The sequence below is a fragment of the Drosophila novamexicana genome, unplaced genomic scaffold (genome assembly GCF_003285875.2).
Source record: "Drosophila novamexicana strain 15010-1031.04,08,12 unplaced genomic scaffold, DnovRS2.1 tig00000072-arrow-arrow-pilon, whole genome shotgun sequence".
In the NCBI taxonomy this organism is placed as follows: Eukaryota; Metazoa; Arthropoda; class Insecta; order Diptera; family Drosophilidae; genus Drosophila; species Drosophila novamexicana.
The window spans coordinates 273914-287377 of NW_020824771.1; the positions used below are offsets into that span (position 1 = coordinate 273914).

The 13464-nt window shown below is 40.5% G+C and overlaps 1 protein-coding gene across 1 annotated transcript in view; it reads right to left on the reverse strand.

Moving 5' to 3' along the window:
* Window positions 1-13464, reverse strand: part of LOC115771552 (MOXD1 homolog 2) — a 125950-nt gene that overhangs the window by 59086 nt on the left and 53400 nt on the right. Inside the window, exon 2 of the mRNA XM_030717297.1 lies at window positions 7501-8446. Coding sequence (XP_030573157.1) covers window positions 7501-7989 — 489 coding nt within the window. The 5' untranslated portion in view covers window positions 7990-8446. The remainder of the gene's footprint in view (window positions 1-7500; window positions 8447-13464) is intronic.

Here is a 13464-nt window from a genome sequence, read left to right on the forward strand (position 1 = left end):
AGCATATTAAACAATTTTTTTGGCCTTGCCTCACATATTTTGCCAGCGGGCTCCCAGAGCTCGCATTCAATATTATATGTTATTATATGATCTTAAACTAAGCCCTCGACTTCATAACAGCCCCACACAATTGGGGCAATTTGCTGTCTACGAATTTTCGGTATTCACATTCTGTTTGGGCACAATTCATGTAATAAAAGCTCAAACCAACAAATACAACAGCATAAAATTTAATAACAAAATGTTCAGGCGTCTAACTGAAGAGGAAGAAAACAGAAAAAATTTAACTATTATTTATTCGCTGGCACTCAATGCGCAGTCATTGAAATTTGTGGAAGGGATTTGGGTAGCGGGGAAGCGGAAGGCGGGAAACGGGCACGGGAACAAGAACTCATCTATATAATTTGCCGGCATATATTTATGATTTATTAAGTGTGTGCGTAGGCGTTGTGTGGGTGTGGGTGTGCTGTGTGTGTGCGCGTGTGCTTGTGTGTGCGTGTCTACAACTACAAATAGTGCTTAGGGAACAATAGAAAAATGGATGGCCATTGAGAGCGAGCTCAATGCCCAGCACGCGAATCGTTTCGTCGCTTAATAGACAGTTACAGATACAGATACATTTGTGTGTGCTGGTGTATAAAACACGCACCCAGCAGCAGCAGCAACAACAACAGCAACAACAATCAAATTGGATAATGTCTATAAAAACTAATTGAATTCTAAGCGCTCGGCACGCTACTCGCATTCTTCAACCAACAGCTGTGAGAAAGTAATGTAGAAAGTAAGAAAAAAGCGAAAAAAAAAAACAGAGGAAAAACCCAATAGAATTTTCCCCCAAATAACTATAATAAAAAACTCGTCTCAAGTGATGACATGCAAGCTGTTCTGTGTTGTGTGTTGTGTGTCGTGTGTGTGGGCAGCAGTTGTTGTGCATTGTACGTAATGTAAAATAAAAAAAAATAAAACACACACACACACAAAAATAGAAACAAAAACCAATTTCACACACAAATGTACGACGAGTACCAAATAGAGAATAGAATACACTGAGAAACAAAAAGCTCATTACTCATATGCCAATCAAGGGTACCCAGTCCGAGTCCGAGTGCGAGTGCGAGTCCGACTCCATGTCCGAGTTGAAAACCAAACCCATAGCCGGGAAACACAAGTTGACCCCAGAGATGTTGCCGATGCTTTGGCGTTGGCATAATTAATCATTCACTTATAATTAACAGCACAGTGCGTCTACGTAGAACAACTTGCTAATGTTAATGTATCTGCCAGATAGACAACTGCGCCAAGCAAAAACTCTAACAACAATGCGTATGAAACTCGCACACATCATGCCGCGGTCATGCAAAAGTTCAAAATGCTTACCACCAAATGGTTTTTCTCTACTTCCTTGTCAGTTTATTTTTTTTTTTTTTTTTGTATTATATTTTTGGTTTAATCTCAGCAGGAGCATACTCACTTGGGCGATGGGCATGGTAGTTTTTTTTTTTAGAAATATAAGCTTTCTACTCCGGCTTCATTATGAAGTTTGAACCCGTAACTTCACTTTTAGTCTTACCAGGCAGCGGATAAACTGGTTAAAAAGTTAGCAAACCAAAAAAAAAGAAGAAGTTGGTTTAAACCACCTTTTTTTAAGACATAATAATGCAAAATAGTACACTGAATGCATTAAAAATTTCGACCCAAAAAATTAAAGGTTGGCAAAAAATGCTTGTGGAATAGCAGGTTTATGCGCAAAATTTAAATTCATTTGTTGGAAACATAAACTGAATTGTACAAAATATGTTTTTAACGTGTTTGCAGGCAGGATGTATGTATGCATATATTGAATTGAAAATATTGTTTATGTACAATGTTGATGATAAATATCCAAATTATGTCTCGAATTCGACTAGCCGAAAGTAAGTTTATATGCTTTTAGTTCCCCTGATATTAATATATAATCACCATGGTCAAAAGATGTCTTAAATTGTATAATAGAAATATATGACAAGCTTTTAACAAACAAAGAGCATCTGCGCTTCGCTGCGTTGTTTTATGCTTTTATTTAAACTCTTGTTTTAGTTTGTGCAGCGTAACCACTTGAAAATTGGATAGACAGCTGGTCATATGGATATTGAATAGATACGCAGCCCAACCCAAACTCAACCAGGGCCAGCCAGCCAGCCAGGCATTCCGTCAGTCAGTCAGTCAGTCAGTCAGTTGAGGTTGAGTGATGTACTACGATGGAGCGCAACGCATCGCAGCGACACGCAGACATCGACATCGATGGTCATTAGCGAAAGATGACGACGATGGAGATGGTGGGGCGATGGCGATGGCGATGGCGATGGCGATGGCAATGGGGATGGCAATGGGTGATGTTGCGTACTCGTAATTCTTCTATAATGGATCTGTTATCTCTCTGCGCTTAATGGGTTAGGTTAGAGCCAAAGGGGCAAAAGCTCTTTTCGTCTGAACAGTGGAAGGGTAGGGGGGAGGCGTGTTTGGCATTTGCTGCGAGGCAAAGATGACTGACAGCTCTTGTTGGCTTCGTTACCCTGGTTAGTTGGTTGGTTGCCTCTGCCGGAGCATACTTAAAATTTGAAATTAAATAATTAGTTGTTGGCTAAGTTTTTTTTCACCAGCTCGTTCACCAGTCGCCTGGCCTGTGTGTAGTGTAATGACCTTTTAAGTACTTTTAAGATACTAATCGCCTGATTCTCTAGCTAATGGCTTGTTGTGGCTTGTTTTTGGGGCTCGTACTTTTGTTTCTGTAGTTGAAACGGGAGTGCAACAAAGTCGCCACTTGGATGGCACTAATTAACGTCAGAGCGTTGCTTTAGGGCCACAGAGCGTTAAAGCCCATTTTCGTAAAGTTTCTCTGATGCGTATTAATTAAAATTTTGATAAGCGCCAGCCTCCACGGCCCCGCTAACAGCCCGCTCCAATAAAACGTGAAAATAAATTACACGAATTTGTATTTTATTTTTGTTGTATTTTGTTGTTTTTGTTTTCATTTTTTTTGGAATGTTTTTGTTGTGCCTCGCTTTTTAGCCTCCTCTTTTAGGTGTGGCGCTATTGTCGGGCGCGGCGGCATGGCTTATCGCAAAGTATCTACAAATAATGGACGACTAATAGGCATCTGCCCCCAACACCCTCCGGCTAGATCGCAGCCTGGGGCTCTCGACTATTATGTCAGCCTTTAAAACGGGCGCTTGCCAACGCAGCCATTTAGCAGCTGCTTGTTTTAAGCTGTGGGTGAAAGTGCCGCTTGCGGAATGTCTAGAATGGTTAGGCTTTGAGATATTGGGTTTCGAGGTAAAGGCAAATCTAACAGCTGACTAAAATCTTGGAGAAAATCGTGGGAAGCCAACTATTAGTAAGCCGAACCTATGTAAACACCCTTTGTCCTAATACAGCTAGAAAATGTATTAGGAATTAGGAATATTAGGAATGTACATTAGAATATTAATAAAAGGAAATCAAGCTTGGAATTATTTGAGTATAAAAGCATTCAAAAACTATACAAATTCCATTTGTACGATGAAAGTTCATTTTATAGCTAAAAAAAAAAACAGCCACCTCTTTAAACAATTTAATCAAGCTTTACACAAAAAAACAGTTTATTAAACAATTTATACAAATATTGATTATTTTATAATGATTATTTTCATTGTTAAAGAAAACGCTCATTGTCGTATCCATTCTTGTGTATTGAGCAAAAGCTTGTAAATAATACAAGCAAATATCCTTAAGTCCTGTATTTATTTAAGGAATTTTTCTTAGGACATATTAAAATATTATCAATTCCCACACCAAGAACAGAAAATTCATCAACTTTAATTGTTTGCAAATATTTAAGCCATGTCATGGCATGCAAATGTGATGAAATACCAGCAAATGTTCTCAACGCATAATTACCACACATTGTTAAATGGGAACTATGCCAATGCCTACTTTTTTGGGTGCATAGATATTTGTGCTACAGCACTTCGACCGTCTGCCCTTGGGCTGACAGCGCGACTCGGCCTAAAATTTAAAATACTTTGGGCTTTGCCTGTTTAAAGCAAACTGAACAATTATACGAATTCCATGGTGAATACATGCATAGATATTTTGTGTGGTTTACTTGGAAATGCAAAATTGAAATGAAAATATGAAATGCCAGAAATGCCGGCGCCGTTGCCTATGCTATATGCTATAGAGTTTGATAGGGTGTGATAGGTTTGAGATTCCTTAACACATGCGTGTTAATGTATTTGCATATTCTGGACAGCCCAAACCAGGTCCCCCATTTGAGCAAAGGTTTTAATTTTTCACAGTAAGTATATAAGCAGATCTCATTGTGTGACCTAAGCCTCAAGTAGAGGGTATTCATTGGGCGAGCATCGCGGAATCGATATCTTTGCATTTATTGTTTATGTCTAGTATTTAAATATTTAAATTGCTTTTCACAAAATTAGCCAATTAACGCGAGTACGAATTTTGCAATGCGTTAAACTGTTGTGCAATAAATATTGAATATTGATTTCATAATTCAACAATTGCATGCATGCAATTATGCATTGTACGCTAGACAATTGTAAGCTTCTGGAACACGAACACACACACAAGCACACACACACGGACACACAGACGGACAGCGAAGTTGCCCCGAGCTTGAGCAAACAATTGATATGGCTTTGATTCCCGGTCTTTTACTTACACTTCAACACTTAATTATTATATTAATAGGCATATCTATTTTAGCTCTAATTAACCTTTGACACATTGTGTGGGCTTCATGCGTAGCATTTTGACAAATCAGCAGACACTCGCACAAAAGCAACAAAGGTGATAGTTAAATAGGGGCCGGCAGGCAACTACAGCGGGGCAGGCTATCCAAAAAGGCCGTCAGACAGTCAGGCCAAACGGGCTAGACAGAACGACAGACAGTCACGACTCGTTATGCGGATTGTCTGGGTGTGCGTGTGTGTGTGTGTGTGTACAATTTGAAGCGACTCGCAATTACCAACGACACGTCAAGATGTGAAATTAACACCGTCACACAAAACCCAGAGACTGACAGACGAACAGACGCAGCGAGTGGGCGGTAGGTGGGCAAGCAGACATATTAATGTATCTGGTATTTAACATTCAGCAACAATCACATTGTGTGCGCGCGTGCTTGTGTGTGTGTGTGTGTGTCCGTCTGGGCGTGTGTATAGTTGACGTTGCTGCCTCGCAAATCATTAAATCACACAGACACAAGGAAAATGCAAAAGAAAAAAGCGCCTGCCCCAAGTTGCTGTTTGTGTCAGCGACACAATTGGCCGCCCACCCGCCGCTTGCCACCCACGTAGGGCGCCACACGCATATCCTGCCAGGCAGCAAACAGCAGACACACACACACACACACACACACAGATATACAAAAGAGAGAGCTACGCAACCACAACACGCAATACTCGCATTTCATTAGACACTTTGCAGTGACGACTCCTATTACTCTTGCAGAGCGCCACAGGAGCAGGAGCGGGCTGGAGGAGGGGCAACAATAGTTATGCCAAGTGACGTCGCTGTTGTAGCCGAAGGCGTTACCCAAAAGCAAAAAAAAAAAACTGAAATGAGTGTCCAAGTCGAGCTTGCCAGCCTGTGCGGTGCCCTGTACGCAGCTCGCAGCTTGAAGTGCGATTCATTCGAAGAGGGAAAAAAGCTGTCTATAGAGTAAAATGTTGTCGATCTGTGCTATACGTGAACCTACAGACTAAATTTGATGTTTCTAGCTTTTTGAATGTACGATCAGTGCAAAAAGAATAAAAAAGACTGAGACATATCTATAATTCGAACTTTATATTTAGCTCTGTTAGGGTCTCAGATAATGTTGATAGGGATTGAGCATATATGAATATATTTTATGGGCTCAGAGATGCCTTCCTCTGCTTACAGTATATCCCCTATTTAAATTTCATAAGAAGAACAGAGCTAACAGAAAAAAAGTACGTTAAACTAACCAGTATGACAATTGTTCTTTGAGCCTACCGCAAGAGGACTTAGTTCAGGGACGGATCTCAATTGATAATGGTTTGGGCCCATACAAAGTCTCGTATATTCAATACCGCCCAGCAACTAGCCACAAAATAGTGTAACTAAAAAGCAACTAAATTTTTAAATTATTATTAAATTTTTTTTAGTATTAGCCACGCAAACGCACGCATGCCCACCTTTTTTTCACAGCAATTGACACGCCCTAAGCCCAGAAAATATTCAAGGATTATAGACTTTGTTAACTACAACTGCTTATTAACGAACTATTAGGGAAATTTGTCTGCACTATATGAAAACTTGAAGATAGTTTAAAATGTACAAATGAAATGCAGAAGCAATCTGGATAGTTATATATGAAATAACGCGCAGATATGATATGAAGCTGTGGCAAATGGAATTTAGTTGGCAGAGCATTTCATAAAAAAACTCTATTCATTAAATATATATTAAATAATTAAAATATTTCTATTTCACTATATCATATAACTGTCATAGGAACTATCGGACGATTTGTAGGTTCCTGTAAGGCAATATATTTAGCTTTCCAAGATATTTTCGTCAAATTCTGCATTTAGGAGCTCCTCTATTCTGACATATCTGCAAGCTCTTAAGACAAATGTCTACAAGGGTATTAGATCTTCGAAGTGTCTAAGATATCCTCACTTTCTTCTTTTAATGTGGATATATAAGATGCATAAACAAGATGGAGGACGCTTCTGAGGACAAATCAATCTATTGGGCTTGGCAAGGGATAACAATTTAAAAATTGTTTAAATTTTGACAAAAAATTAAAGCAGCAAAGCATTTATTATGAATATAATTAATTTCTCAATTTAACTAGATTGCTTTGGATCCAGCTTAAGATATTTTGGATGGATTAATGGGTACTGTACGATCACCTTATTTAATTTCGCTCTAGTGCATAGTGGCCATGTTAAGCCCAGTTGGAGGACACACGCATAAAGCATGGGAGCTGAAAAACGCGAGCACATTCAAATAAAAAGCCGTCAACTCCTAACAAATGAGGCTGTCATTATTCATATGGCACGCCGTCAAAGGACTTGCCCAGCTGAGACTTTGCACATATTTTGCGCGCCTTTTCAACGGAACTTGGCTCGTGTCCTGGGTCCGTTTTGCTGGCGCTGCTGCCACCCAACAAATTAATTACTAACCAAGTTGAGTGGTAAAATGCTTTTCTTGTTTAGCTAACAATTTTTTGTGTTTTTTTTTTGTTTTTGTTTTTGTTTTTCGCTTTTTGCTGCGTATATTTATTTTTTAATATTATTTATCAAAATGTTTGCTTGAAGACTTGAAAATAAATTGCATGAGATTAGGGCGACAACTTTTCATTTAGCTGGCTGCCTTAATTTCCGGCCGCACGCATTGGAAAATGAAAATGTAACCCGAACCGAAATGAAAAATGGTTGACCAGACGAGAGTGAGTTTTTCTTTTTGTTATCTTATTGTGTTATCACTCACCTGAAAATATGTTTGACCCTTGTCCACCCAACCGATGGCCATATCCGCGCCAGCTAGATTCCCATCGGGCGAGAATCCAAAGCCGACATAACCTAATGTACGTGCTTGTATTTCAAATGTTATATCCTGATTAATGATTTGCCATAGTATGCGAAAATCCTCATTCAAATCGATGGCATGATCCCAAACGGGCGTCGCCTGTGATGCTGATGCTGCTGCTGCTGCTGTTGTGTTGTTGCTGCTGTTGTTGTTGCTGCTGCTGCTGCTGTTGCTGCGAGTGGTCAACTTGCTGGCCGCTTGCGCCGTGGCAAGCACCACGAGCAGCAACAAGAGCGAGCTGAACGTGTGGCAGGATATAAAACATGTGATTAACGATGACCGCCTTGAACTTGAATGCGTGCCAACTTGTGTTGCTTTTGTGGAGCACTGTGTTGCTGTCGTCTGTGTTGTTGCCGCTTTTCCTGTTGTCTGCCTCATTTTGTGCGCCATTTTGTGCGGAGTTTTGTTGGCTGCTTGGCTTTAGTAAATTGTTGTTGCTGTTGTTGTTGTTGTTGCTGCTGCTGCTGCCAGCGATTGCGCGTACGACATTTATTAGTTTGAAAATCACTGAAACGTAATTACGCGCGGCAGCAACTGTTTAGCTTTTGTATCTGTATCTGTAAATGTATCTGTTGCTGCTTGTTGTGTATCTTTAGCCTTGCCGCTTGCCGCTTGAGCTTCTGCTTTCTTTGGTGCTATCACAGTTACGATTATTTAGTAATGATAATAATGGCCACGCAGTTTTACTTTCATTCCAAGCTACTGCTGCTGCTGTTGCTGCTGCTTCCTGTTTCCGATTTGTTGCTGCTCATTAGTTGCGCTTGTCACACAAACAGACACGCACATATAAACGCACACACACACGCACGAACAGAGCAGCTGGAGTCTGGCGGATGTGGACGACCCTCTGTAAATAGACGACAAGTGAAGGAAAGAAAAATTATATAATTGCTATAATTTGATGTCGAGCTATAATAGCACAAAAGACGCTGCTCACAGTTAGCTTTCGTGCTGCAATGTTTAAATGCATATAATTACATAAATTATGAACCGGTATCTATAAGATTCTACAACATAGTTGACGTCTCAAGCAACCGGGGCTGCAACTTTTGAACGCACCACACGGCAGTTCGTCAACATATTCCGAAGCTTTAATTAACCTGGTCACGCAGTTTCCCAAGAACATGGCCCGAACGGCTGACTGACGGAGCAGAGAGTCACCCATGAGGGGAAACTAATGGTTAACCAGGCGACAAGCAGAGGAAATTGAAAAAAGCAAGGGCGGAACTTTACAAGCAAAATTAAAGTGCAAACTGTGCCAGGCACATGCATACTTCAAATTCAGACAAACTCCATAGATGTGCAACATATAATTCCCATATTTTTTAATAGAAGACAAAATACTTATATACTAGTTAAATTTTGATTTTTAAATAAAAAAAAGAATATATACTTCTACGATAAATGATCTGAATTGAAAAGTGATAAGCGAAGTGAAAAGTATAAAATAAAGAATATCTAACAAGTTGTTATTCTAAAATATTTTGTTTTTTATTACAGCTAGCTGTGTCTTCATCAATGAGTTCATCTTTTAGATCTTCCGCTTGACAATCCTCAGAAATTACTCATAAAGTCAGTTTGCACAGCTGTAAAAAAGCGTTTTGAGTCACTCGAAAAGTGCGCCGCTTTGTAAAACCAAATGACTAACATGGCCATAACTCAGTCGCATCTTTGTCGGCGCTGACGAATTTTGATCAAGAGAACAGAAAAGCAAACCAGTTTGTTGGATTCACTTGAGCGACACTTGAAGCGTACCGTCAATTATGTGGAGCTCGAGTATCATTTTGCCCTGTCTCACACGCAATTAATGCGTTGCTCAAAGCAAATCGAAGATAATTACGGCTTGTCATAGTTTTAATGAAGAAGGTCGCGTAACTGAACCCGCCTTGGGCCTACGCCCAGAACCTGGGCCAATGCAGTCCGATATGTTGTTTTAAATAGCCGTGGCTAACCCATCAACCGCTAGACCCAATGTCTGTCGGTGGATATTAGGCGCATATTTGGCGTGCGGTTACATTTGATAACATGCCAAAAGTCCGCGGTGGACTCTGGCAACGCCTCCAGTTTTGAACTTCCCCTCGACTAAAACCTACACACACACAGACACACACACAGGCACACACATTTAAATCTTTAATGCGATGCCAGCGTCGTTGTCGTCGGCGTTTGGTTAAATGTCAAACACGCGGCAATTTGTTATAAATAGCACACTTCCGGCCTTATAGATACACAACAGCCGGCTACACTTTGGAGTACTTTATACGACTATACGACTGTATTTGCACCAATTTTAAGCGCTTAGTCGCGTGTTCAAGTTGACAAAGGTCAACAAACGTAAGCGAGCAAACAACACACAGAAATGAGAAAAACGAGCCAAGAAATTAAAGCGAAAAAGCTAATCTAACAACAAGTCGAAAATTTGATGCCCTTAAGGCAATTAGGCCGCTGTGGGGTCGATTTCCAAAAATGAGAATTAACTTGATGTTTGCGCTTAAAATAAATGAAAATATTACCTAACGTTTACCTTTACCTAATTGCCTATTTGGCTGTACTAACAACGTGTTTTTGGTCTTATACACGTTTGCAATTTCTTTAGGCTCTTTGGACTATTTATCTTCATATAAAAAACAGTGTGACTGATTGATACCGCAAGAAGCTGAAATATTTACTGTAGTTAGCTGAAGATGCATGCTAAGATGGAGTTCGGGAAATTCCACCCGCACATGTGGAAAAATCGTGGAATCTTTTGTTTGCCTACCATCCGATAGACGCTAAGCCCATTTTCAAAGATCTTTGTTCAAATTGCTCGTGTTCCATCCAACTTTGCTAGTACGGGTGTATTTAAAATTTTCCACAAACGGAAGATGTGTGGAAGAATTGAATTTAAAATAAGAAGTAAGCAGCTTGGTTTGGGCAGGGCTGGGAAATGCCTGTGAGGGATATATCCCAATTATGCCAAGCTCAAATGGAACAAAGTGAGTCTCTGTAAATTGTTAGGCCTCAAGTTAAAGCGTTTTTATGATAAGCTCATTTTAATACAGTTAAATATCTGCATTTAGTGTTTTCTATAGTGCTGTTATATGTTCGTACATCCATTCCATTCCATTTCTAAACTAATGACAAAGTTATTATGCCCTCTGTTATCAAAAATGTATCCAAAAGATACACAACAATAAGCTTGATGGGGCACTCTGGGTTTACAAGTTGTTGTTGTTGTTGCTGTTGTTGTTGCGGCTGTTGTAAATGTTGTAGATGGCGCTGAGTGACGGCCGGCAACGTTAAATGACGTTGATTATAATTATGCGGACTTGTACTTTGTACAGAGCTGTCTGATGGGCCACAGGGCTGCCTTGCAGCCTGACTCTGACTACCCATACTTGTTGTTGTTGTTGTTGTTTGTTATTATTACTTCTGTCGTCATCATCATTATTATCAACATCATCATCGTCATCATCGTCATCCGTATAACATCCAGAACATCGTCATCGTCAGGCGTCTGTCGTCATTGGCATTGTGCAGCCGGCGCTGCCGTTCCTGTTGCTGCTGTTGATGGGCGGGCAGATGAATGATGTCGCTTAAATACAGACCGAGGCCGAGGCCGAGGCGAGGCCAATCGTCGATTGTCGTTCCCGTGCTGCTGCTGTTGACAACAACAACAACAACAACAACAACAACAACAACAACAACAAGAGCAAGAGCAGCAACAGCAGCCGTAAAATTCAAGCCAATTTAGCTTGAGGGGCTGGTCCGGCAGGTTCTTCTGGCCATAATCGGGAGTCGGACTGGGACTGAAACTGGAACTGGGACTGCACAGCATGTTGCTCAGACGACATTCATAAGTACGAGTATAATATTATTACTTGGCGAATTAACTACACTTTTTTTTAGTTGTTGTTGTTTTTGTTTGTTTCTTTCATTTTCTTATTTTTGCCAAAGAAAACAAACCGAAAGACATGGCCTGGAAACTGGTTACAAGTCGCCTGACTGACTCTTTGCACTGACTCACAGCTAAAAGGCACGAAATGGCTTCCGTAGACACACATTAGTCGCTTTTACACAAAACGTAGCTGTCCGTCCCGACAGACGCACGGACAATGTTGGGGCAGGCAAAAAGATGCACTGAATGGGCATAAAAGCGTTCCAAGCGGCACAAAAAGCAGTTAAAAGAGACGAGAAAAAAAATGAATATACACAAAAAAAAAAAAAGAAATACAGAAGCTGCGGCGCAAGTAATAACAAAAACTGAATACAAGTCAAAGACTTTGTCCATGGCTTTCATCATTGCACGATTTGTAGGAAACGTCGGCACTGAAAAAAAGAGCTGCCGGTGCATTGGCTGGACAAGTGGACAAGTGGACTCTGGCTCTGGGTCTGGCTCTGACTGGTTCTTCTGACTCTCTCGGACTGTCTCTGGGTTTGACTGCGGGCAATGCCAACGACGACAGCAACGACAACGACATTGATGAGGATGTTTTCTGTGCTGCACAGTGGAGCGAATCAATATATCAAATAAATGAAATGAATAATGATTATTTATGACATTAACTGCTTTTCTGAGTTACTCAATGTGAAGACCTTTCATTCATCAACAAACTAATCAGACAATTCCCAAATTGTTTTCTATGCTTAACTGTTTCACCTTCACTCTTTGATCTGCGAATTCCCAATATTCACATGCCTTTCACATTCATTCATAGGGCAACCTCAAAGCCCCATAAACACATGTATCTATTATTCGCAAATGCCAATCTCAGCTACTAATTAGCCGTGCCCATTTCTTTAATGACCTTTCAGCTGGTTATACCCTGCCACAATTAAACTGTTGAAACAGGGTTTGCCACCGAGGTATGTACATATAAACAATTGAGCTAAAGTAGACTCTCGAATAGCCTAAGCAGTTAGTTGTATTACACAGTATCTCCTTGGCTAAGCTCTTTGGATGCGCAGGATTTGTTGTGCCATCCCACTGTGCGTTAGGCAAACTCTTGTGCTTAGCCTTGCAACTCTTGGAGGCACAAACTCAATAGTTGGGCCCGTGCAATCTGCAACCGCAATGTATGTTTTCATTTAGCAGCTACAAGCAGCAACCGACCAAGTGCAAGAGCTACCGGGCTGAGGAGCAACAGCTTCAGCATCAGCATCAGCATCGAATCGTTTTGGTTTTGCCCACTTGAAGATGCTTCATCATGCGCCATGTAATGCGTATTTGCGACGAGCAGCACGGAGTTGGAGGTCTTGCCGCTTGCTGCTTGATTATAAATGTAAAGGCAGCGTGTATGACATGTAAGTTGTGTGTAGCTGAAGCTATAAATGTGAGTGTGTGTGTGTGTGTATCTGTGTGCTGTTCAGCACGAGAGAGAACCCAGTTGGATCGTGGGCTACGAAAGAATGACATTTTCTATAAGGGACTTGGACTTTTTTTTGAATTAATAATAAATAACAAATGTTACTTTTGCTGTACATCGTTTATTTATATACTTATAAAGCGAGAAGAGAAGCAGAATTATTATTAGTGCTAAATTTCATATGTCATGCGAAACTTGCAACTGTGGGAAGTACTTTGGCATGCTTAAGGCAAAAGTCCCACTGGGTCATAATTGCGAATTGCTTGTGCAATGCCTGTGTGTGCGTATGTGTGTGTGTGTGTGTGTGGTTGTCACTGCACCTGTCATCCTGTGGCAATGCCACAAAAGAAAAAAAAAAGAAGAAATAAATTGCCCGAGCAGCAAGAAAATTATTATTTATCGGCGTTGGATGCGGCCAAGGTAGAACTTGAAGTTGAAGCTGACTCGTCTTCGGCCCCGCCTGAGTTTTTTACGCATACATACATATGTTTGTATGTAAAAATACTCGTTTATATGAAGG